We start from the raw sequence: 26293 nt of genomic DNA on the forward strand, positions 1-26293 counted from the left end.
CCCTCAGAACACTGCTTAGATTGAAAGTTCATCATTTTGGGAATTGCAGACAAGGAGACATGATGCCTCAGTCCTGTAGGGATGACACACAGTGAGGGTGGAATTTGTGCACAGCAAGCTCCCACAAACAGCAATGTGTCAGTGATCAAATAATCTGTTTTAGTGATGTTGGTTGAGGGATAAGTATTGGCACTGGGGGGAACTCCCCTGCTCTTCTTCAAAACAGTGGCTGTGGGATCTTGAACATCCACCTGAGAGGGCAGACCGAGCCTCGGTTTAATGTTTCAGTCGAAAGACAGTACCTCTGACAGTGCAGAACTCCCTCAGTACTGCACTGAGCATGTCAGCCTAGATTTTTGTGCTCAAGTCTCTGGATGGGACTTGAAACCAGAACCTTCGGACTCGGAGGCGAGTGATCATAAAGTTATCACAAAAGCTAAATTCAAGCTTTTTTAATTCTTCCCGACAGAAACTGCAGTTTATAGATTGCAAGAAGATTACAAAATCTCATTCCCAGTGCGAACGAACTACATGTATGCTAGATTGAAGCAGAGCCTGCCAGAGCTGTACACAATAACTGTCTGCTTGTGGTTGAAATCCAAGGCGACTGTAGGGATTGGAACCCCATTCTCCTACGCGGTCCCTGGGCAAGCGAATGAGATGGTCTTACTGGAGTGGGGGAAGAATCCCATTGAACTGCTGATCAATGATAAAGTAAGTACTGATTTCATTGGTAATTGAGCTCATTAATCAAAGGCTACGGTTGACAGAGAATTGCAGCTTCGTCAGGGCGAGGGATGCTGCAATTTTCTGAGCGCCCTGACTAGGGAGGGAGAAACAGCAGTGCTTCCTGCTCCTGAAATAGACTTTTCACAAAATCACAAAATAATTACGAGTGAGGAAGGCCATTCAGCCCATCATACTTCATCCATTCCCAAGAGATTAACATGTCCAGATTGTTGTTTATCTGGAACGATGGCTGTTTATTGGGGCAATTTCTGTTTATTGGGATGATTTATGCTTATTGGGGAGATTGATGTTAATTGGGGATATTGCTGTTTATTGGGGATATTGCTGTCGATTGAGGAGATTGCTGTTTATTGAGGAGATTGCTGTTTATTGGGGAGATTGATGTTTATTGGGGAGATTGATGTTTATTGGGGATATGCTGTCTATTGGGGAGATTGATGTTTATTGAGGAGATTGCTGTTTATTGGGGAGATTGCTGTTTATTGGGGAGATTGATGTTTATTGAGGAGATTGCTGTTTATTGGGGAGATTGATATTTATTGAGGAGATTGCTGTTTATTGGGGAGATTGATGTTTATTGAGGAGATTGATGTTTATTGGGGAGATTGATGTTTATTGAGGAGATTGATGTTTATTGAGGAGATTGATGTTTATTGAGGAGATTGCTGTTTATTGAGGAGATTGATGTTTATTGGGGAGATTGATGTTTATTGAGGAGATTGCTGTTTATTGGGGAGATTGATGTTTATTGAGGAGATTGATGTTTATTGAGGAGATTGATGTTTATTGGGGAGATTGATGTTTATTGAGGAGATTGCTGTTTATTGGGGAGATTGATGTTTATTGAGGAGATTGATGTTTATTGAGGAGATTGATGTTTATTGGGGAGATTGATGTTTATTGAGGAGATTGATGTTTATTGGGGAGATTGATGTTTATTGGGGAGATTGATGTTTATTGAGGAGATTGATGTTTATTGGGGAGATTGATGTTTATTGGGGAGATTGATGTTTATTGGGGAGATTGATGTTTATTGGGGAGATTGCTGTTTATTGGGGAGATTGATGTTTATTGGGGAGATTGATGTTTATTGGGGATATGCTGTCTATTGGGGAGATTGATGTTTATTGAGGAGATTGCTGTTTATTGGGGATATTGCTGTCGATTGAGGAGATTGCTGTTTATTGAGGAGATTGCTGTTTATTGGGGAGATTGATGTTTATTGGGGAGATTGATGTTTATTGGGGATATGCTGTCTATTGGGGAGATTGATGTTTATTGAGGAGATTGCTGTTTATTGGGGAGATTGATGTTTATTGGGGAGATTGATGTTTATTGAGGAGATTGCTGTTTATTGGGGAGATTGATATTTATTGAGGAGATTGCTGTTTATTGGGGAGATTGATGTTTATTGAGGAGATTGATGTTTATTGAGGAGATTGCTGTTTATTGAGGAGATTGATGTTTATTGGGGAGATTGATGTTTATTGAGGAGATTGCTGTTTATTGGGGAGATTGATGTTTATTGAGGAGATTGATGTTTATTGGGGAGATTGATGTTTATTGAGGAGATTGATGTTTATTGAGGAGATTGATGTTTATTGAGGAGATTGCTGTTTATTGAGGAGATTGATGTTTATTGGGGAGATTGATGTTTATTGAGGAGATTGCTGTTTATTGGGGAGATTGATGTTTATTGAGGAGATTGATGTTTATTGAGGAGATTGATGTTTATTGGGGAGATTGATGTTTATTGAGGAGATTGCTGTTTATTGGGGAGATTGATGTTTATTGAGGAGATTGATGTTTATTGAGGAGATTGATGTTTATTGGGGAGATTGATGTTTATTGAGGAGATTGATGTTTATTGGGGAGATTGATGTTTATTGGGGAGATTGATGTTTATTGAGGAGATTGATGTTTATTGGGGAGATTGATGTTTATTGGGGAGATTGATGTTTATTGGGGAGATTGATGTTTATTGGGGAGATTGCTGTTTATTGGGGAGATTGCTGTTTATTGGGGAGATTGCTGTTTATTGGGGAGATTGATGTTTATTGGGGAGATTGATGTTTATTGGGGAGATTGCTGTTTATTGGGGAGATTGATGTTTATTGAGGAGATTGATGTTTATTGAGGAGATTGATGTTTATTGGGGAGATTGATGTTTATTGAGGAGATTGATGTTTATTGAGGAGATTGATGTTTATTGGGGAGATTGATGTTTATTGAGGAGATTGATGTTTATTGGGGAGATTGATGTTTATTGGGGAGATTGATGTTTATTGGGGAGATTGATGTTTATTGGGGAGATTGCTGTTTATTGGGGAGATTGCTGTTTATTGGGGAGATTGATGTTTATTGGGGAGATTGATGTTTATTGGGGAGATTGATGTTTATTGGGGAGATTGATGTTTATTGAGGAGATTGATGTTTATTGAGGAGATTGATGTTTATTGAGGAGATTGATGTTTATTGAGGAGATTGATGTTTATTGGGGAGATTGATGTTTATTGGGGAGATTGATGTTTATTGGGGAGATTGCTGTTTATTGGGGAGATTGCTGTTTATTGGGGAGATTGATGTTTATTGAGGAGATTGATGTTTATTGAGGAGATTGATGTTTATTGGGGAGATTGATGTTTATTGGGGAGATTGATGTTTATTGGGGAGATTGATGTTTATTGGGGAGATTGCTGTCTATTGGGGAGATTGCTGTCTATTGGGGAGATTGATATTTATTGAGGAGATTGCTGTTTATTGGGGAGATTGATGTTTATTGAGGAGATTGATGTTTATTGGGGAGATTGATGTTTATTGAGGAGATTGATGTTTATTGAGGAGATTGATGTTTATTGAGGAGATTGCTGTTTATTGAGGAGATTGATGTTTATTGGGGAGATTGATGTTTATTGAGGAGATTGCTGTTTATTGGGGAGATTGATGTTTATTGAGGAGATTGATGTTTATTGAGGAGATTGATGTTTATTGGGGAGATTGATGTTTATTGAGGAGATTGCTGTTTATTGGGGAGATTGATGTTTATTGAGGAGATTGATGTTTATTGGGGAGATTGATGTTTATTGAGGAGATTGATGTTTATTGGGGAGATTGATGTTTATTGAGGAGATTGATGTTTATTGGGGAGATTGATGTTTATTGGGGAGATTGATGTTTATTGAGGAGATTGATGTTTATTGGGGAGATTGATGTTTATTGGGGAGATTGATGTTTATTGGGGAGATTGATGTTTATTGGGGAGATTGCTGTTTATTGGGGAGATTGCTGTTTATTGGGGAGATTGATGTTTATTGGGGAGATTGATGTTTATTGGGGAGATTGATGTTTATTGGGGAGATTGCTGTTTATTGGGGAGATTGATGTTTATTGAGGAGATTGATGTTTATTGAGGAGATTGATGTTTATTGGGGAGATTGATGTTTATTGAGGAGATTGATGTTTATTGAGGAGATTGATGTTTATTGGGGAGATTGATGTTTATTGAGGAGATTGATGTTTATTGGGGAGATTGATGTTTATTGGGGAGATTGCTGTTTATTGGGGAGATTGCTGTTTATTGGGGAGATTGATGTTTATTGGGGAGATTGATGTTTATTGGGGAGATTGATGTTTATTGGGGAGATTGCTGTTTATTGGGGAGATTGATGTTTATTGAGGAGATTGATGTTTATTGAGGAGATTGATGTTTATTGAGGAGATTGATGTTTATTGAGGAGATTGATGTTTATTGGGGAGATTGATGTTTATTGGGGAGATTGCTGTTTATTGGGGAGATTGCTGTTTATTGGGGAGATTGATGTTTATTGAGGAGATTGATGTTTATTGAGGAGATTGATGTTTATTGGGGAGATTGATGTTTATTGGGGAGATTGATGTTTATTGGGGAGATTGATGTTTATTGGGGAGATTGCTGTCTATTGGGGAGATTGCTGTCTATTGGGGAGATTGATGTTTATTGGGGAGATTGATGTTTATTGGGGAGATTGATGTTTATTGGGGAGATTGATGTTTATTGGGGAGATTGATGTTTATTGAGGAGATTGATGTTTATTGGGGAGATTGATGTCTATTGGGGAGATTGATGTTTATTGGGGAGATTGATGTTTATTGGGGAGATTGCTGTCTATTGGGGAGATTGCTGTCTATTGGGGAGATTGATGTTTATTGGGGAGATTGATGTTTATTGGGGAGATTGATGTTTATTGGGGAGATTGCTGTTTATTGGGGAGATTGCTGTTTATTGGGGAGATTGATGTTTATTGGGGAGATTGATGTTTATTGGGGAGATTGATGTTTATTGGGGAGATTGCTGTTTATTGGGGAGATTGATGTTTATTGAGGAGATTGATGTTTATTGAGGAGATTGATGTTTATTGAGGAGATTGATGTTTATTGAGGAGATTGATGTTTATTGGGGAGATTGATGTTTATTGGGGAGATTGATGTTTATTGGGGAGATTGCTGTTTATTGGGGAGATTGCTGTTTATTGGGGAGATTGATGTTTATTGAGGAGATTGATGTTTATTGGGGAGATTGATGTCTATTGGGGAGATTGATGTTTATTGGGGAGATTGATGTTTATTGGGGAGATTGCTGTCTATTGGGGAGATTGCTGTCTATTGGGGAGATTGATGTTTATTGGGGAGATTGATGTTTATTGGGGAGATTGATGTTTATTGGGGAGATTGATGTTTATTGGGGAGATTGCTGTCTATTGGGGAGATTGATGTTTATTGGGGATATTGATGTTTATTGGGGAGATTGCTGTATCTGAGCAAGGAAGGGTAAAATAAGAGCAAATTGTTGTGTTTGTAGGTGACTCGCCTCCCGTTGGAGGTTAAAGATGGACAGTGGCACCACGTATGCATTACCTGGACCACCAGAGATGGTGTGTGGGAGGTGTATCAGGATGGCAAGCAGCAGGGATCGGGAGATAATCTGGCTCCTTGGCACCCAATCAAACCAGGCGGGACTCTAGTTCTTGGCCAGGAGCAGGTACGTACTGAAGCTCATCAACATCTGAGCAGGCTGCAGTGATTTGTGTTTCGACGGCAGAGAGGTAATGCTTTGGACAAGTGACATGTGGTCCTCAGTTTTCCTTCCTACTGCCTGTTGTTCAGTTCTGACCAGGACTGGGACTCCCTGTGGTCTCCTCTAGTCAATATATCTGTGAATGGATAAATCTCAGCCACTTACAGCAGGCCTGAGACTCGCAAACTCCAATTGTGTACATTTTGCACTAAGACCTTAGTTAGTCGGTCAGTCCCAACCTGGCCTCTCTGACCATTATTAACTACCAGTCAAGAATTACTATTTGGAAAACTGTCTCAATCAGCCGATTACAGAATCACTAACATCTTACATAAAAAACTCCAAACTCACTCATCTACATAAAGCAGTTTATCTCATAACAACCAAAATAATAATACTACTCAGCAACATTCCCCTCCTCCTCCTCCTCCCCTCCCTCCTCCTCCCCTTCCCTCCTCCCCTCCCTGGCTTCCTTCTCATTCTTCCTTCCCCTCCTCTCTGCCCTCTCCCTCTTCCTCTCCTCTGCTGCCCTCATCCTCCTCTTCCTTTCCCCTCCTCTCCCCGCCTCTGTCCCTGATCATTTCATTTCCCTCTTCCATCCTTTCCCTTGGTATGTGACTAAATGCCTTAAAAATATAAAAACATTTGGAGAATTAAGCTAACTGATGGCTGGAACAGGCTCGAGGGGCTGATTGGCCTCCCCCTGTTTGTAATATTATATGATGGGCGCGGTCCCGTCCTCGGATCCAACACCTGAGGTGACTGAACCTGAATGGGAACTCCATACATGGAGGGGAAAAGCGAGTACCATCCCTACCTGGTACAGCCCTGTGCTGGAAACCTTGCTTGTATCACCCGGCTGTAACTTTAGCTGTTTCATGTCTTGCCTGCATATGTTATATCTAACTGGGCAGTGCCGATACAAGTTCATCTTTCCTTTCATTGTGCAGGATGTGGCCGGGGGAAGATATGATGCTACACAAGCCTTTGTCGGGGAGCTTGCAGAATTTAACATCTGGGACCGGATCCTGACTGCGGCCGAGATCCAGAGCATTGCCAACTGCTCCGCCACCGCAGCAGGCAATGTCCTCTCGTGGCAGGGCGGCAGCATCGACCTATTCGGGGGGGCCACAAAGTGGCCTTTCCAGAGATGCAGCGAAAGTAAAGACCTGGAGGAGAATTAACTGATCTGCACTTTACTGGACCAGGCTTGACCAAACCAGCTTCTGCACTCTTCACCATCCTTCGAAAGTGGTACGGGCACCTACAGGGGCCATAACATCCAGTGAACGGGGGGTGACCTGACCTCCCAGGGCTGAGTGGCTTGTGCACCTGCTTAGTTCTAACAGGAATTCTGTAAAAATCAGCTTGATTAAGAGTGACAGGAAGCCTTGCCCACCCAAAGCACAAATCTGCTCATAATTTCCCTATCGTGGGTTGTGTGTTCACGATTTCCTGATACCTACGAGGCGAGTACCCGGAGTGTTTGATCAGAAAATGAACCCCTGTAGGCACCAGTACTGCATCGAATACCATTACAGTGTATATAGCAGTTCACCTACCCCTCGTATGGATCAATGGACTGGGGGATGGTGGGTGAGAGTTCCTCTGGTCATCATGGGAAGGTGTCCTCTCATTCTCCTAGTGAGATTATAAATGTTCTATTCTGATATTTCCATCATTTTGAATGTAGGAAATCTTCCATTTCTGATGTCAGTAATGCCCAGAGCCCAAAGGAAATCTCGCTCCTTTTCCCCCTTAACAGACCATTATTTATGATCCTATAGGGTTTGGTTTCTGCTTTCATGCTCCTGATGTGCATATGGAAGTAGATTCTCAAATCAGCCCCGGATTCCCTGTTTGACCCTGGATTGACCCTCCATTCATTGATTGACCCTTGATTTGTTTATATTCTTTCATGGGATGTGGGTGTTACTGGCAAGGCCAGCGTTTGTTGCCCATCCCTCATTGCCCTTGACAACAGAGTGGTTTGCTAGGCTATTTCAAAGGGCAGTTAAGAGCCAACGTCATTACTGTGGGTCTGGAGTCACATGTAGGCCAGACCAGGTAAGGACGGCAGATTTCCTTCCCTAAAGGACATTAGTGAACAATCGATGATAGTTTCATGGCACCATTACTGAGGCTCGTTTTCAATTCCAGATTTTTATTAATTAATTGAATTTAAATTCCACCAGTTGCAGTGGTGGGATTTGAACCCATGTCCCCAGGGAATTAGCCTGGGCTTCTGGATTACTAGTCCAGTGACATTGCTATTACACCACCGTCTCCCCCTTGATTGACTCTCAATTTACCGATTAACCCTCAATTGACCTCCAATTCATTGATTGTCCCTCGATTCTCTGATCGCTGTTCCTGACGAGTGCAGGAGCAGAAAGGTGCCGCTGTGGTGATTTGTCAATGGCCAAAGTAGAAAAATCCACAAGATATACCAGTTCTCATTGTGTGCATTTCACTTTGTCCCTTTTGTTTCTTAATGTTTCTGAGGATTGCATTGATTTTTAAAGATAAGTTAAAGTTTCAATATTAAATGTGGAACATTAGTGAACATTAGTGACCCAACCCTCCGCTGGACCGAATTAAACAGGGTCTGTAGGGCAACATGAGAGAACTCTAAACCAATCAGTACACATGTAAGTATCGGCACAGGACTAAATCAGAGATAGGTATATAGAGGACTGAACGAGGTGCTTGTTATCACTGAGATTTAGCCACCGGCTTGTTTTCATGTGGCCTTTATTTTTTGCTGATATCACTATTGTTGCCAAAGTTTAACAGTCGCAAATATTTCAGTCACGTTTGGTTTGAACCGATGTGGGAATAGCAGAACACTATGGGAACTTGTTGCCATGCTCGATGTCACAGAGACTTGAGCCCTGCCAGGATTACCTGGCACATTAACTGGTTGAGGAGGCATCATGACACAAGAGAGTGGTTTAACCACCGGCTTGTTAAGTGGCGTCAGTTGACAGTACTTGAGTAAGTGTGAATGATTACCTGCTGGGACCGGACAGAAGGAACAAACTATGCTCCTCACACTGAGCTGTAAATGCACCGTCACATTATGCAGTGCAGTCCCTGAGTTTAAGAGCTGTACAGTCTACAAAGCTGATCATTAACAACAGTCTGAATGTCATAGACAGTAACCCAATCTTGACGCTATCAATGTGTTCCAATGACCTAAGGTTGCCAACTCTGATTGGACCTATTCCTGGAGGTTTTATCACATGATCTTCCCCCCCACACCTGGTCAAACAGCCCTTTTTCCCTCATCTTCTATCTTTTTGATAATCAATCAACCAAAGTGTTTCATAGAAAAGGAATAAAGGCACTCATTCTTGTTGACGTCCCTCGGATCTTTCTCCTGGGTGTTGTTTGCAGCAGTCTCCTACAGATTAATCTTCAATTCCTGGAGACTCCAGGGCAATTCCAGAGGGGTTGGCAACCCCTGAGTGATATCACTCTGCCAGTTAAAGGGGGTGATAAGATAACCTAGTAACAATTGAAGGCGTTAAGTCACTGTCTATTTGCTAATATCACTGGCAGTAGTTTGTTGGCCGATGCTTGTAAATGATACAATACATAAGTTTCTAGAATTTTTCTCTTGAGTAAAGTAACAGTGTCTTGTCAGCGTGTGTTAATGTGTTGTCATTGATTGTGACATGGTAATTGCGAGGATACTCACACCAGCACACTGAGCCCTGCTCCTAGTGTGAACTTTGCATCAGTTATTCATGTTTCTCAATGCCCAAATGCTGAATATTGTTGATCTGCCTTTTTAAATGACAACTTGTTCATATCTTTTAATACAGTGAGATAATTTGTGGTGTTTTAATATTGATTCCATTACATCCTGAACCATTAAACGGGCTAAAGATACAACAGCAATTCGTCATATTTATTTGCAAATCCAGGTATCCATCTTGTTCAGCTTCAGTAAAAATCCTTCCAATAGGCAGTCCGCATCATTCCAATGTGGCAATAGGTAGGTGCACTGACACTTTTTATTCACAGGGTGTGGGTGTCACTGACAAGACCAGTATTTGTTGCCCCTCCCTAGATGCCCCTTGAGAAGGTGATGGTGAGCCACCTTCTTGAACCGCAGCAGTCCGTGTGGTGCAGGCACTCCCACAGTGCTGTTAGACCAGACGTTCTCGGATTCGGGCCCAGCAACAATGAAGGAACGGATGAGATATTTCCAAGTCAGGATGGTGTGTGAGTTGGAGGGGGACTTGCAGGTCTTATGCATCTGCTGCCCTTGTTCTTCTAGGTGATGGAGATCACGGGTTTGGGAGATGCTGTCAAAGAAGCACCAACCTGCTACTACCTGATTTTACTGAAATCTCCTGCCACACAGGAGGAGATCGTGGTCGTCAACTTGTGGAATTTGCAACTTCCAGTCTCGTCTATTGGAATTATAATGCATCACACCTTGACCCAGAAAGGTCACTTACCTAAAGCCATAAACACTGATTGGTGGAAACTACGGTTCCTGTTGAGTGTCTGGATTCTCGGCTTCACCTACACCATAACTCGAAGGAAGTCATGTCCTAGTCAGACCACAGCTTCAGTGCTCTGGCCACTGCTGCTTATGAGACACAGGGAAGAAATGCAAATCCAAAGGTTAAATATGTCAGCAGTGGCTCAGTCGGTTGCACTCTTGCCTCTGAGTTAGGACATTGTGCGTTCAAGTCCTATTCCAGTGACTTTCTAATCCAGGCGAATGCTCCCAGTGTTAGTACAGAGGGAGTACTGCACTATGAGAGGTGCTGGGGGAATTTTATGCTCTCCCCCATGGCAGGTTTGGAAGTGGTGAGAGCATAAAATCGGCGGGCGGCCCTGTTGCCGCAAGGGAAGCACGGCACAAAAAACCACGCAGGCTGCTTCCCGGCTCCAGGGGTGGGGTGGAGGTGGTGTCCCTACTCAAAAAGCACTTAGTGCCCGAATGAGGGACCCAGCATCAGGAAGGGAGGGGGGCTCTTGCTCCTGACCCCTCTCCTGACCCCCCCCCTCCCTGCACCCCATGAGACCCAGACCTACCTGTGGCCTGGGTCCTGCAATGCTCCTCGGCCTCCGGTATGGTCACTGCCATTGCGGTAGTGCTGCAGCTGCCAGCCTCTGATTGGCCGGCAGCTCTCCAAGGGCGGGACTTCTGGCGACAGGGTCTTTGATCGTATGGAAGGCCAGCCGCTGTCCACTTAAGTGCCTGTTTGGCTCTAAATTCAGTGGGCCTTCTGGAGGAGAGGTGACGCTGGGATCTGGGCGCTGCTTCTCCCAGATGTCGAGACCCCTGCCACCATAATAAAATTCTGGCCACTGTCTTTCAGATGAGATATTAAACTGAGGCCCTCTCTGCCCCCTCAGGCAGATGTAGAAGATAACCTGACACTATAGCAGGGGCAATATTCGCAGTATCCTGATCAATATATAGCTTTAAACCACATCACTAAAAACAGATAATCTGGTCATTAGGTCATTGCTGTTTGTGGGATCTTGCTGTGTGCAAAGTGGCTGCTGCATTTCCTACATTCCAATGGTGACAACACTTCAAAAGTACCTCACTGGCTGTAAAGTGCTTGGGATGCCCTGCGATTACGAAAGTCGCTATAAGAATGCAGGTCTTTCATTAGAAAGAATCTCAAAACTGATTTTAACTCTGGTGGAAATTAGGAGGGCGGAATGGGTGCAGTTCTGAAGTGGGCAGCCTATCATAATGGCTCTTGGAATTAGCACCCTTCTCCCTGATGGGATTGATTGAAGAGGATAAGCAGCTCAGCCTGATTCCCAGCTGCATTCTCTCCGAACGTAACTGGTGCTCCCAATTACCTCCTTCTCCCCACCAACTGTCGACAGTGCCACAGTCATAATGCTGAGCCTGTGGTGTGTTTGTATTGCTCATTGACTGAACAGCTGCCAGTGAGAAAAAGATGCCATATACACAGAGAGGCAGCATAGCAGTGAGAGCTTGAAGAATGCAAAGTTTCCATCTCTCATTTCAATAATCTAAGGGCCACTTAGCCACAAACATCATTAACTTGAATACACAAGCCTCAGACTAGTGACTCCATCTGGATCCCTTTGGGATGCTTAGCATTTGCTGAAGAGGAAACCATGTCAATGTTTCCTAATTTGCGATAGTAATTCATAGTGTTACTCGAATAGTAACAGGATGGCAATCAATAATTATTTCTCCAATTTTTTGGGGCACATTTTGTGTCATCTATTACTATATAGTTTTTAAGCAATTTCCATTTTGTATCTTTGTCCTTTTAAACATACATAAAATGTGAGTAGAGCTCTCCTGACAGTCCAATTACATTGCTAATGGTCAGTTATTACTGGATGCCTTTAAGTGGTTCCATCTTCGCTTATGGCATGTTCTCTTGTCAGTCCCTGACACCTGATTTCCAGTCTCAGTGATACACACACTATCACATCCCAATTTAATACAGCCAGCTTTCCAGCATCATGGGTGACCTCCTCATGGGTCATCTGGATGTAATTTGTGTCCCTCAGTATGAACTTCCACAGTTAATTACAGTGATGAACTCTCTATTCTCCCATGACCTTCAATGCTGCCAACTCTCACCACCCTTTTTTTTAAATTATTCTCTTGTGGGATGTGGGTGTCACTGGCTAGGCCAGCATTTATTGCCCAGGAACTGAGTGGTTTGCTAGGCCATTTCAGAGTCAACCACATTGCTGTTGGTAGGTCAGGCTGGATGAGGACGGCAGATTTTCTTCCCTAAAGGTCGTTAGTGAAGCAGATGGGTTTTTACAACAATTGACAATGGCTTCATGGTCACGACTAGACTAGCTTTGAATTCCGGATTTGTTAGTTGAATTTGAACTTCACCACCTGCCATGGCGGGATACAAACCCATGTCCCCAGAGCATTAGCCTGGACTCAGGATGCCTGGCCCAGTGACATTACCATTACACCACCACCTCTCCTTTAATGGGCAGCTACACAGGAGAACTCGGTGAAAGAAAGGGATTTGTTACTGAAGAGCTGACTGAAGTCAGAGGCTGGAAAAGGATTTCTGGAGTTTAGTTCTGGTCATAAGGGAGTTGTTGGACTTTATTACATTGAATTACATCAGATTCTCAGCATGGAAACAGTCCATTTAGCTCAATGGGTTCATACTGGTGTTTATACTTCACACGAGCCTTCTCCCACATCATCTCACCCTATCAACATATCTTTTCTCCCTCATGTGCTTATCATAGAATCATAGACTGATACAGCACAGAAGGAGACCATTTGGCCCATTGTGTCTGTGCTGGCTCTTTGGTAGAGTTAGTCCCACTCCCCTGCTCTTTCCCCATAGCCCTGCATTTTTTTTTCCTTTTAAGTATTTATCCAATTCTTTTTTGAAAGTTATTATTGAATCTGCTTCCACCGCACTTGCAGGCAGTGCGTTCCAGATCACAACAACTCACTGTGTAAATAAAATGTTTCCTAATCTCGCCTCTTGTTCTTTTGTCAAATCCTCTTCAAACTGCTTTCTCTGATTATTTAGCTTCCCTTTACGAGCTTCCCCTTAAATACATCATTTATGATATTTTAATGGGTTTCAAACTGGGGGAATATTATTTGAGACGATATTGTAAAGGGCAGTTTTTAAGAGTTTTTCAGTTAATGTTCAGGATGTCTATTCAAGGGGCTCTGGTCAATTCACCCAGCTACCCACTGTGTGTAACTTCACCGGTTTTCAGCTAAGCCATGTATGTGGATTGGGAGCAGTTACACCCACCTGGGAGGAGGCTGAGGGACAGATCTCTGTCATAGAGCAAAGAACTTGTCATCTTGTCATGGGTCAATCCTGCAGACACCACTTGCGTGATCCAAAGCATAGACTTTAAAAAAAATTCATTCATGGGATGTGGGCGTCGCTGGCCAGCATTTATTGCCCATCCCTAATTGCCTTGAGAAGTTGGTGGTGAGTTGCCTTCTTGAACCGCTGCAGTCCATGTGGGGTAGGTACACCCACAGTGCTGTTAGGAAGGGTGTTCCAGGATTTTGACCCAGCGACACTGAAGGAACGGTGATATAGTTCCAAGTCAGGATGGTGTGTGTCTTGGAGGGGAACTTGCAGGTGGTGGTGTTCCCATGTATTTGCTGCCCTTGTCCTTCTAGTTGGTAGAGGTCGAGGGTTTGGAAGGTGCTGTCGAAGGAGCCTTGGTACATTGCTGCAGTGCATCTTGTAGATGGTACACACTGCTGCCACTGCGTCAGTGGTGGATGGAGTGAATGTTTGTCGATGGGGTGCCAATCAAGCGGGCTGCTTTGTCCTGGGTGGTGTTGAGCTTCTTGAGTGTTGTTGGAGCTGCACCCATCCAGGCAAGTGGAGAGTATTCCATCACACTCCTGACTTGTTCCTTGTAGATGGTGGACAGGCTTTGGGGAGTCAGGAGGTGAGTTACTCGCCGCAGAATTCCTAGCCTCTCACCTGCTCTTGTAGCCACGGTATTTATATGGCTACTCCAGTTCAGGTTCTGGTCAATGGTAACCCCTAGGATGTTGATTGTGGGGGATTCAGTGACGGTAATGCCGTTGAATGTCAAGGGGAGATGGTTAGATTCTCTCTTGTTGGAGATGGTCATTGCCTGGCACTTGTGTGGCGCGAATGTTACTTGCCACTTATCAGCCTGGATATTGTCCAGGTCTTGCTGCAGACTGTCACTCCCCACTTCCAGCTGAACGGGCTGAGTACGGTGTCAACAGTGGAAATCTGACAGGAACATGCAGGAAATGAAGAAAAACTTTTACAATGACTTTAAATTGATGGCTGATGACTTTATGTAATTAGTAGGATGATGTGTTTTGGGAAGTTCTGAGGATATGAAAGGCGATATAGAAATGTTGAAGGAAATTTTGATTGGTAAAGTGTTTGGTGGTAGTAACGGTTGGGGGCTGGGCTAATGTTTTGTGAAACCATTTCCCTGAAGATTCCCCTCCACCAGATAAATACATCACCACAAGGCAACACTATCGTATTCATGTAAAAACACCCTTCTTTTGCTCTCCTCCCCTCACTCCTGAAGTTTTCCCGGGTTACCAAGCCAATGGCACTTTGATCATGATGGTGAGGGAATCATTTTAACCTAAACCGCTCGGCCATAAACTGACAGAATCGGCCACCAGTTCTACACTCCACTTGATTCTCCTATCCACGGACTTCAATGGCTGATCTGATCAGTTTCTTGTTGGGGTGGGTTAGATTAAAATTACCCTTTGCCCCCAGCATGTTAGGGCTGAAGCCCTGGACAGTATCATGGTCAAGATAACCCCTGCCAAAGCCCTACCCGATGTCAACATACAGTCGGGGTCATTGGCTAGTGACCTGGAGCTGCCTATGCCAGTTGAATTTTTCCTTCTAAAGCCAAGGATTCCAAGAGCAACCATAGCATCCCAATTGGGATCAACTAGCTCGTCAAAGAGCAGGAATTGATCCTGGAATCTCTGGTGTGTGTGTGTGTGTGTGTGTGTGTCTCAGAATCTAATCAGAGGCCTCAGATTGAAAAGAATACTCTACCCAGGCTGCAGTGTTTGCATAGGGGCTTGGAAAATAACTGGACAATGTTAATCTTGTTCTTGTGAGAATATTACCTGCACCTCTTTGCAACTAGTGCCCTGGGAACTCATCCCATAGCAGTGGCAGTCACCCAAAGCATGGAGTCTCCAATAGAACAGTAGTCCTAAGAGGCTACCATACAGAGGGGAACAATATTAGAAATCTCTCAAGACACATTCAACTCACAACCTTCAACTGAGCTGACACCAAGCAACTTGCATAGGAGATTCCAGGAACTCCAATTCTAAATTCTATATTAATTTGATGGGACGACAAAAATAAAACACTGGATGGTTCTGGATTTGGCACTGTGTGCAGGGAGCTGCTGAGGAAGTAATGTGTTGACTCCATGGGCACAGACATACAGGGTAGATACTGGCAGCTAATATTCAGCTCACAGTGGGAAATGACACTGAGGCCATGAGAACCTAAGCCATTTGGCCCATCACCAATACTGACACAATCTGCTCCATCAGTGTGTTCCACCCACACAGTGACAGCAATATTTCATATTTCCCCTCTGACTCTGATAGATAATGCACCGAAACTTCAAATTATCCATCATTTCCTCTATTCCTCCATCCCACATTCCCTCTATTTGACCCTGGCTGGATGTATCCCACAATGCCATGCGTGACGTCAGCAGTGTGGAATCCGTGTGTCCCAATGGAGTATTTGGCAATAATTCCCACTCACAGGTCACTGAGCAGCTGGTGCAGCAAATGGGAATATCAGGCTTGTGCAACAGAGGAACATTTTTTACAAGGGAGCGTTTCATGGGACAGTGTAGAGGTAGCTTTACTCTGTATATAACCCATTTTTTTTTCTTTTTTTTTCTTTTCTTTTTTAGAGGGAGCTTTACTCTGTATCTAACCCTGTGCTGTACCTGTCCTGTGAGTATTTGATGGGGACAGTGTAGAGGGAACTTTACTCTGTATCTAACCCGTGCTGTACCTGCCCTGGGAGTGTTTGATGAGGACAGTGTAGAGGGAGCTTTACTCTATGACAAGGTCCCTCATGGCAGACTGGTACAAAAGGTGAAGTCACACGGGATCAGAGGTGAGCTGGCAAGATGGGTACAGAACTGGCTCAGTCATAGAAGACAGAGGGTAGCAGTGGAAGGGTGCTTTTCTGAATGGAGGGATGTGACTAGAGGTGTTCCGCAGGGATCAGTACTGGGACCTTTGCTCTTTGTAGTATATATAAATGATTTGGAGGAAAATGTAGTTGGTCTGATTAGTAAGTTTGCGGACGACACAAAGGTTGGTGGAGTTGCGGATAGTGATGAGGATCGTCAGAGGATACAGCAGGATATAGATCGGTTGGAGACTTGGGCGGAGAAATGGCAGATGGAGTTTAATCCGGACAAATGTGAGGTAATGCATTTTGGAAGATCTAATGCAGGTGGGAAGTATACAGTAAATGGCAGAACCCTTAGGAGTATTGACAGGCAGAGAGATCTGGGCGTACAGGTCCACAGGTCACTGAAAGTGGCAACGCAGGTGGATAAGGTAGTCAAGAAGGCATACGGCATGCTTGCCTTCATCGGTCGGGGCATAGAGTATAAAAATTGGCAAGTCATGCTGCAGCTGTACAGAACTTTAGTCAGGCCACACTTAGAATATTGCGTGCAATTCTGGTCGCCACACTACCAGAAGGACGTGGAGGCTTTGGAGAGGGTACAGAAGAGGTTTACCAGGATGTTGCCTGGTCTGGAGGGCATTAGCTATGAGGAGAGGTTGGATAAACCCGGATTGTTTTCACTGGAACGACGGAGGTGGAGGGGCGACATGATAGAGGTTTACAAAGTTATGAGCGGCATGGACAGAGTGGATAGTCAGAAGCTTTTTCCCAGGGTGGAAGAGTCAGTTACTAGGGGACATAGGTTTAAGGTGAGAGGGGCAAAGTTTAGAGGGGATGTGCAAAGCAAGTTCTTTACACAGAGGGTGGTGAGTGCCTGGAACTTGCTGCCAGGGGAGGTGGTGGAAGCAGATACGATAATGACGTTTAAGAGGCATCTTGACAAATACATGAATAGGATGGGAATAGAGGGATACGGTCCCCGGAAGTGCAGAAGGTTTTAGTTTAGGGAGGCATCAAGATCGGCGCAAGCCTGGAGGGCCGAATGGCGTGTTCCTGTGCTGTACTGTTCTTTGTTCTTTGTTCTACATCTAACCCATTTTTAAATTTTTTTTGATGGGTTCAGTGTAGAGGGTGCTTTACTCTGTATCTAACCCATGCTGTACCTGCCCTGGGAGTGTTTGATGGGACACTGAGCACCAGTTTCAGCATGTTTCATCCTCCATCACTTATATCCCTTGCGTGTATGAGCACAAAAGACGAGCCCTTTAATTATGATGCAATAGTAATGTTAGGCTTGTCATAGTGCAAATGGATTCCAGCTAAGTCCATTTGTAAATGATATTCACTGTTGCTTGGCTTTCACCTACAACTTGGAAATGTGAGTCACTGTTAGATTGCATCAGTAATGAGCCACCAAGGAGAAGCAGCTTGTTATAAAATTCGAGGATATGCAACCGGTTCTCTAGATTGCGGATTTAAGCTCTACTGCAGGAGTTGAGTGTGCAACTTAGGCTGTCAACTGAGAACAAAACTGAGGGGGTCCAGCATTGTTGGTGACGCAGTTCTTCAAATAACTGAGGCCCAGCTTGCCTGTTCAGCTTCCTCAGGAAGGCATGAAAGATTCCATGGTTGTATTTGAAGAACAGCAGAGAAACTTCCTGATAGTGGGGGTCAGGTATCGGGTATGGTGCCGGTTATGTTACTGCACTAGGAATCCAGAGATTTTGATTTCAAATCACTTCATAGCCAGTTTGAAAATTTGAATTCAGTTTTAAAATGTGGAAGTACAAAACTAGGATCAGTAAAAACGACCACAAAGTTGTCAGATCGTTGTAAAAACCCAACTGGTTCACTAATGGGCCTTTGGGAAGGAAACATGCCGACCTTGCCAAGTCTGGGCCTTTATGTGACTCCAGTCCCACACCAACGGGGCTGACTCCTAACCACTCCCTGAAGTGGTCTAGTGAGCCACTCAGTTGTATCAAACCTGCAGCAATTCAAGAAGCCACTTTCTCAGGGGCAATTATGGATGGGCAATAAATGTTGTCCTTGTCAGTGATGCCCACATTCTGAGCTTGAATAAAGAAAAAATCCTGACCAGCATTCTTCCCTCAAACAAGACCATCAAAACTGATCATTCATTGCACTGGTGTCCGTGGGATCTTCCTGTGCACAAAATGGCTGCTGCTTTTGCCTAATGTCAAAGTTCAGAAGTATGAGATATGTGATAAGTAGTTATTTGAGTAAGTTCATTCTTACTCTTTCTGGCTCAGGGTTGCTGAGGCAGTTCAGACTGAGGGTTGAAATTGAGGCCAACAGCTTATTCCCACACTAGGCCATGAATTGATGAACCAGTGAACAGACATGTTTTTCAGCAATTTGGGGAAAGCTAACTGAGGCAGCACTACACTCCACCCAAACTTCACCAACACATTTCATGTCATATTTTGTTGGGGATGGAAATCTTGTCAACTTTGGTTCAGGATAATCAGAGAGTTTCTGTTTAATATTATCAAAATGGTGAGAGATTGCACAGTTCTGAGATTCAGAGGGATCTGGGTGTCCTAGTACATGAATCACAAAAGGTTAGTATGCAGGTTCAGCACGTAATTAGGAAAGCTAATAGAATGTTATCGTTTATTGCAAGGGAAACTGAATACAAAATCTTCTGTCCTCACCTGGTCTGGCTTACATGTGACTCCAGACCCACAGCAGTGTGATTGACTCTTAAATGCCCTCTGACATGGCCCAGCAAGCCACTCAGCTCAAGGGCAATTAGGGATGGGCAATAATGCTGGCCTAGCCAGCAATGCCCACATCCTACAAAAATGAATTAAAAAAACAAAAGTAGGGAGGTTATGCTTCAGTTATACAGGGCATTGGTGAGACCACATCTGGAGTACTGTGTACAGTATTGGTCTCCTTATTTAAGGAAAGATGTAAATGCATTGGAAGCAGTTCAGTGAAGGTTTATTATACTAATACCCGGAATAGGCGGGTTGTCTTATGAGGAACGATTGGACAGGCGAGGCTTGTATCTGCTAGAGTTTAGAAGAGTACAAGGTGACTTGATTGAAACATAAGATCCTAATGGGTCTTGACAGGGTGGATGTAGAAAGGATGTTTCCCCTTGTGGGAGAATCTAGAACTAGGGGTCACTGTTTAAAAATAAGGGGTCGCCCATTTAAGACAGAGATAAGGAGAAATGTTTTCTCTCAGAGGGTCGTGAGTCTTCGGAATTCTCTTCCTCAAAAGGAGGTGGAAACAAAGTCTTTGAATATTTTTAAGGCAGAGGTAGATAGATTCTTGATAATTAAGGGGATGAAAGTTTATTGGGGGTAGGTGGAAATGTGGAGTCGAGGTTACTATCAGATCAGCCATGATCTTATTGAATGGTGGAGCAGGCCCGAGGTTGCCGATAGACTACTCCTGCTCCTAATTCATATGTTTGTGTGTTCATAAATGGGGAACACTTTAAGCCACAGTATATTTGTGCATTCTTGCAGTTCAACAGTGCAATGCGCTTAGCGGCTATGACAGGTTCCAGCTCTTCATTATGAGATTGAAAGCAGTCTGCATTTCTCTTTGCACTTTTGCCGTAGGTGGTCAAAGCTGACTCATAGATGGCGTCTCTGATGTGGGCCCACTTGGTCTCAGCATCCCCTGTGGGAATGTTTTGAAGGGCTGTTACAAGTGAATTTAGAAATTTTTGTAACAGCTGTGGGTGAGAAATTCTGCTCGTGTTGATGCGCGGGTGGCCCTTCTGCTTGGAATGATGCAACTTCTTTGGTCTGAGTCTAACCTTGCTGCATACCAGGGAGTGGTCGGTGTCGCAGTCCGCACTGTGGAAGCTGCGTGTGATTTGAACACTGTTTAAGGCGGCTCGCCTTGTGACAATGAGGTCTAGCTGGTGCCAACGACGCGATCTTGGGTGCCTCCATGAAACCTGGTGACAGGGTTTAGTGTGAAAGAACGAGTTGGTGATGCAGAGGTTATGATTTAACATCCCCAGCGATTTAACATCCACAGCACTTAAAGCAGCCAGAAGTACTGCACAAAGAACAGCTAGGCGTTGCTCAAACGACTACTGGCAACACCTATGCAGTCATATTCAGCTGGCCTCAGACACCGGAAACATCAGAGGAATGTATGATGGCATGAAGAGAGCTCTTGGGCCAACCATCAAGAAGATCGCCCCCCTCAAATCTAAATCAGGGGACATAATCACTGACCAACGCAAACAGATGGACCGCTGGGTTGAGCACTACCTAGAACTGTACTCCAGGGAGAATGCTGTCACTGAGACTGCCCTCAATGCAGCCCAGCCTCTACCAGTCATGGATGAGCTGGACATACAGCCAACCAAATCGGAACTCAGTGATGCCATTGATTCTCTAGCCAGCGGAAAAGCCCCTGGGAAGGACAGCATTACCCCTGAAATAATCAAGAGTGCCAAGCCTGCTATACTCTCAGCACTACATGAACTGCTATGCCTGTGCTGGGACGAGGGAGCAGTACCCCAGGACATGCGCGATGCCAACATCATCACCCTCTATAAAAACAAAGGTGACCGCGGTGACTGCAACAACTACCGTGGAATCTCCCTGCTCAGCATAGTGGGGAAAGTCTTTGCTCGAGTCGCTCTGAACAGGCTCCAGAAGCTGGCCGAGCGCGTCTACCCTGAGGCACAGTGTGGCTTTCGTGCAGAGAGATCGACCATTGACATGCTGTTCTCCCTTCGTCAGATACAGGAGAAATGCCGTGAACAACAGATGCCCCTCTACATTGCTTTCATTGATCTCACCAAAGCCTTTGACCTAGTCGGCAGACGTGGTCTCTTCAGACTACTAGAAAAGATCGGATGTCCACCAAAGCTACTAAGTATCATCACCTCATTCCATGACAATATGAAAGGCACAATTCAACATGGTGGCTCCTCATCAGAGCCCTTTCCTATCCTGAGTGGTGTGAAACAGGGCTGTGTTCTCGCACCCACACTTTTTGGGATTTTCTTCTCCCTGCTGCTTTCACATGCGTTCAAAAACTCTGAAGAAGGAATTTTCCTCCACACAAGATCAGGGGGCAGGTTGTTCAACCTTGCCCGTCTAAGAGCGAAGTCCAAAGTACGGAAAGTCCTGATCAGAGAACTCCTCTTTGCTGACGATGCTGCTTTAACATCTCACACTGAAGAGTGCCTGCAGAGTCTCATCGACAGGTTTGCGTCTGCCTGCAATGAATTTGGCCTAACCATCAGCCTCAAGAAAACGAACATCATGGGGCAGGACGTCAGAAAAGCTCCATCCATCAATATTGGCGACCACGCTCTGGAAGTGGTTCAAGAGTTCACCTACCTAGGCTCAACTATCACCAGTAACCTGTCTCTAGATGCAGAAATCAACAAGCGCATGGGTAAGGCTTCCACTGCTATGTCCAGACTGGCCAAGAGAGTGTGGGAAAATGGCGCACTGACACGGAACACAAAAGTCCGAGTGTATCAGGCCTGTGTCCTCAGTACCTTGCTCTACGGCAGCGAGGCCTGGACAACGTATGCCAGCCAAGAGCGACGTCTCAATTCATTCCATCTTCGCTGCCTTCGGAGAATACTTGGCATCAGGTGGCAGGACTATATCTCCAACACAGAAGTCCTTGAAGCGGCCAACACCCCCAGCTTATACACACTACTGAGTCAGCGGCGCTTGAGATGGCTTGGCCATGTGAGCCGCATGGAAGATGGCAGGATCCCCAAAGACACATTGTACAGCGAGCTCGCCACTGGTATCAGACCCACCGGCCGTCCACGTCTCCGCTATAAAGACGTCTGCAAACGCGACATGAAATCGTGTGACATTGATCACAAGTCGTGGGAGTCAGTTGCCAGCGTTCGCCAGAGCTGGCGGGCAGCCATAAAGACAGGGCTAAATTGTGGCGAGTCGAAGAGACTTAGTAGTTGGCAGGAAAAAAGACAGAGGCGCAAGGGGAGAGCCAACTGTGTAACAGCCCCGACAAACAAATTTCTCTGCAGCACCTGTGGAAGAGCCTGTCACTCTAGAATTGGCCTTTATAGCCACTCCAGGCGCTGCTTCACAAACCACTGACCACCTCCAGGCGCGTATCCATTGTCTCTCGAGATAAGGAGGCCCAAAGAAAGAAAGAATATTTGTGCATGTTGTGTCAGACTTTTCATAATAAATGGACAATTATTGACAAATTATTTGACGTGAATAAAGTTAGACGTAACAATCCATTATCCTTCCCTCACTTCTTGGACATATCTCCACACAGACAAAGAATTGCTTTGAAGTGGTTCAGTTGTCATTATGTAACACGTTAGCCAATTTGCACACAGCAAAATCCCATGATAGCAATGCAATAAATTATCAATTGATGTGTTTTGGTGCTGCTGGTTGGAGAGGGAAGGCTGGCCAGGACTCTGTTTTCTTTCTAGTTGTGTAGTTCAAAGGGACTTGGCTTGAACTCCTCATTCAACGGATGGCAGCTCCAACTTTCGCCAAGTTCCGTTCAGCCATCATCCCTGTGCTCACTGACCTACATTGGCTCCTAGTCCAACATCACCTCGGTTTTAAAAGTCTCATCTTTGTTTTCAAATCTCTCTATGTTCCTGCCCCTCCCTATCTCTGTAATCTCCTCCAGCCCTACAACCCTCCAAGGTCTCTGCGCTCCTCCAATTCTGGTCTCTTGTGCATCCCTTGACTTTCATCGCTCCACCATTGGTGGCTGAGCCTTCACTTGCCTGGGCCCTAAGCTCTGGAATTCCTTCCCTAAACCTCTCCGCCTCTCTCTCCTCCTTTAAGATGCTCCTTAAAACCTTTGATCAAGCTTTTGGCCAAATGTTTTCATATATCCTTATGTGGTTTGGTGTCAAATTTTGTTTGATTACGCTCCTGTGAAGCACCTTGGGATGTTTATCATTTAAATGCTCTATATAAATATAAGTTGTTGTTGCACTAAACTGTCAGAGAAGATTGTGTGCTCAAGTCCCGAAGTGGGGCTCAAATAACTTCCTGACTCACAGCTGAGGTGAGAATCCTACTGACTGAGCCAAGTTTCATAATCCTGAAATGTCAAAATTTCCAATCTGGCAGCATCGACCAAATATCCTGATTCAGTGGCATTTCAGCAAAGATGCACGTAGGAGGTTTCATTGGCATATAAGGGGGGATCTTTATCCCAGTGTGTTAGTCCCACAAACTTTGAGTAAGGAATAGTTTGAGAATCGCATTTTATGGCCTCAAAGACAGTCACTTAATCCTCGTTTGCAACCAGAATGATACAAGACATTGCAAAATTGCTGAAAATAGAGACATGTTGTCGAAGCTTTTGGTCTTGCACTCATCAGGACAATTCGCAAGAATACCAATGTAAGGAAACACAGCAACTTATACTGCAAGAGAAGAGAGTGTTGATTGGTTGGCAAGTGAACTCTGATTGGTAGAGGCGTTGCCATGGAGAATGCACCAGTTTACGGTGACTGACAGTTAACTGCCAAGCTTTGTTTGAAATTTAAACCAGGCAGCTTGACTTTGATTGGTGAAGGCATTGCCCTGAGGAATGAACCAGCAAATGGCTGTCACTTATTTTGTTCAGCTGAAACAGGCATAATGTGTGTACGTGTTCTTTCTGTCTGCAAAGAACAGGGCCCTGTGTATTAATATATGTAGCTTCCAATACGCGCAAATGTGCCACACTGCAAGTCCTACTGACAATTTTTTTGGTTGTCAGCGTAATTCTTAGCACACTGCAGATTATTTAGCAAATGTTGTCCAATCGTGGAATCACATCAAATGTTGGACACTGTGTTTTGAGTTTTGCAAGCATGGCCTGGTTCTCCACATACACGGTGAAGGATTCCTTCACATTTGCGAAGACCATGCAGGACATGGAATCTTACACATGTACAGGTTTGGTGAATGCGTACTGGTCCAGGGTTGCTTTTCAGCAAGTAGTTATGTATAAATATTACACCCAGATTGACTTGGTGTTCTCTCCTCCTCATTTCAGTCCTGGTCTGTGGGTCTTGGCCCTTTATCTGGCTTCACACACTAATTTAAAACAAAAAAAATCACAATATCCAGGGCTCTCAGGATCTCATTTATCAATCCTACCAAGTCATTGCTCACCTGAACTCTCCTCACTTGCTCTGCCATAGGACAAATACCTCACCCTCTTCTCCTCTTTGCAGCATAACTCTATTATTGCTTCTACCATTTAACCAACTGACCTTTCTCCACCTAATTGATCTACAGCTCACTCTTTTCCTGTTCTTGTCTATGTTGTCATTTCTCTTCCCTCCTGCCTTCCTTCGCTCTGTTCCTTCTTAGAATCAGAGAATCCTGAAGCACAGAAAGTGACCATTCAGCCGTTTCAGCTATTCAATTATTCCCAATCCACCCTGCTCTTTCCTCGTAGCCCTGTAAATCTTTTCCTTTTCAACTATTTATTCAATTCCTCTTTGAAAGCTTCCACTGCCCTTTCAGGCAACTCATTCCAGATCATAACTCAATGTGTAAAAAACGGACAGAATTTCACCGGCCCCTGGGTGGCTGAACAGAGGTGGGGGAGCTGGTAAAATAATGGGGAGTTGTGTAGGGATGGCTGTCCTATGCAGTCCCGCTGTCGGGTAAGTTTCCCAGTGGCAGGCTGTGAGGTGGATAGGTTGGGCACTCCCAGGAGGAAGGCAGCCAATTTGCATAATTAAAGCCCCTATCAAGGGCCATTTTATGGGCCAACGGCATTTTGCCAGCGGTGGGGCAGCCCCCACCACATGGGGAGGCCAGCAGCTTCATCGAGGCAGCCTCCCTGCAGCAGGCTGGGAGGCTGTCACAGCCTGACACTTCATGCCCCACAGAGGGGGCTACAGGGATGAAAGTCAGCCCCCATTGCTCCAACGATCCCCAGATGGTTTTGCCCTGTGATTGACGGGGCCTTTCCCCTTGGCCATCCTGAATTTTAATTTGTACACACCGTCTATGAGGGCATCTCCATTTTGAGGTGCTCCTGCAGTCTCCTGCCTGCCTCAGCAATGCCCATCACTCCTGGTGACGCTGCTAAGGGTCTAGAGCTGCCTGCCGTCTGATTGGACTGGCAGCATCAGGAGCCCGCCCTCTGTCCTTAATTGGACAGCAAGCCCACAGATGGTCAATTAGGAGGCCGCCTGCAGTAAAATCGCCAAGCTGGTCCCGCTGCTGGCAAGTGTGGACTTGGGGCCCACTTTTTGGCTCCTGAAGCCCGGGGTAAAACTCAGCCCAATTTTGCTTCATCTCTCCTCTGATTCGTTTACAAGGTATCTTCAATCTGTGACCTCTGGTGACCGACCCTCCTGTCAGTGGAAACAGTTTGTCTTTATTTACTTTATCATAATTTTGAGCATGAAGCTATTAATCTGTAATATCTCCCAGTCTAACCTGCTGAGTGGTTCCAGTGTTTTCTGCTTTTTCAGTTGTCATTTTCTTCCTCTATATCAATCCAGATCCTTTAATTTTTGCATTGCTTTTTATTTAAACCTAGATGGGTGATGGTATAATTGGGGGAACTGACGAATCTTCTTGCAACTGAGAGTGTGAGAGGAACTGAAAGCATTCACAGCTGAAGTGACGCACTTGGTCAGTGACATGCCATGGGGCTAATGGCTCTGCTGAGTCACTACTTCAAACTAATTCTCCCAATTGTACAAGGACGTCAATTGTACAGCACAGAAACAGACCATAAATAAAAGCAAAATACTGCGGATGCTGGAAATCTGAAATAAAAACAAGAAATGCTGGAATCACTCAGCAGGTCTGGCAGCATCTGT

General features: G+C 44.5%; 1 protein-coding gene across 1 annotated transcript in view; it reads left to right on the top strand.

Moving 5' to 3' along the window:
* The window catches only part of LOC137353592 (neuronal pentraxin-2-like), a 35601-nt gene extending 25960 nt beyond the window's left edge, over window positions 1-9641 (top strand). The window contains 3 exon segments of the mRNA XM_068019952.1: window positions 470-714; window positions 5588-5767; window positions 6754-9641. Of these exon segments, the coding sequence (XP_067876053.1) occupies window positions 470-714; window positions 5588-5767; window positions 6754-6987 (659 nt within the window). The 3' untranslated portion in view covers window positions 6988-9641.
* Window positions 9642-26293: the final 16652 nt, after the last annotated feature.

Source organism: Heterodontus francisci, chromosome 41 (assembly GCF_036365525.1).
Source record: "Heterodontus francisci isolate sHetFra1 chromosome 41, sHetFra1.hap1, whole genome shotgun sequence".
NCBI lineage: Eukaryota > Metazoa > Chordata > Chondrichthyes > Heterodontiformes > Heterodontidae > Heterodontus > Heterodontus francisci.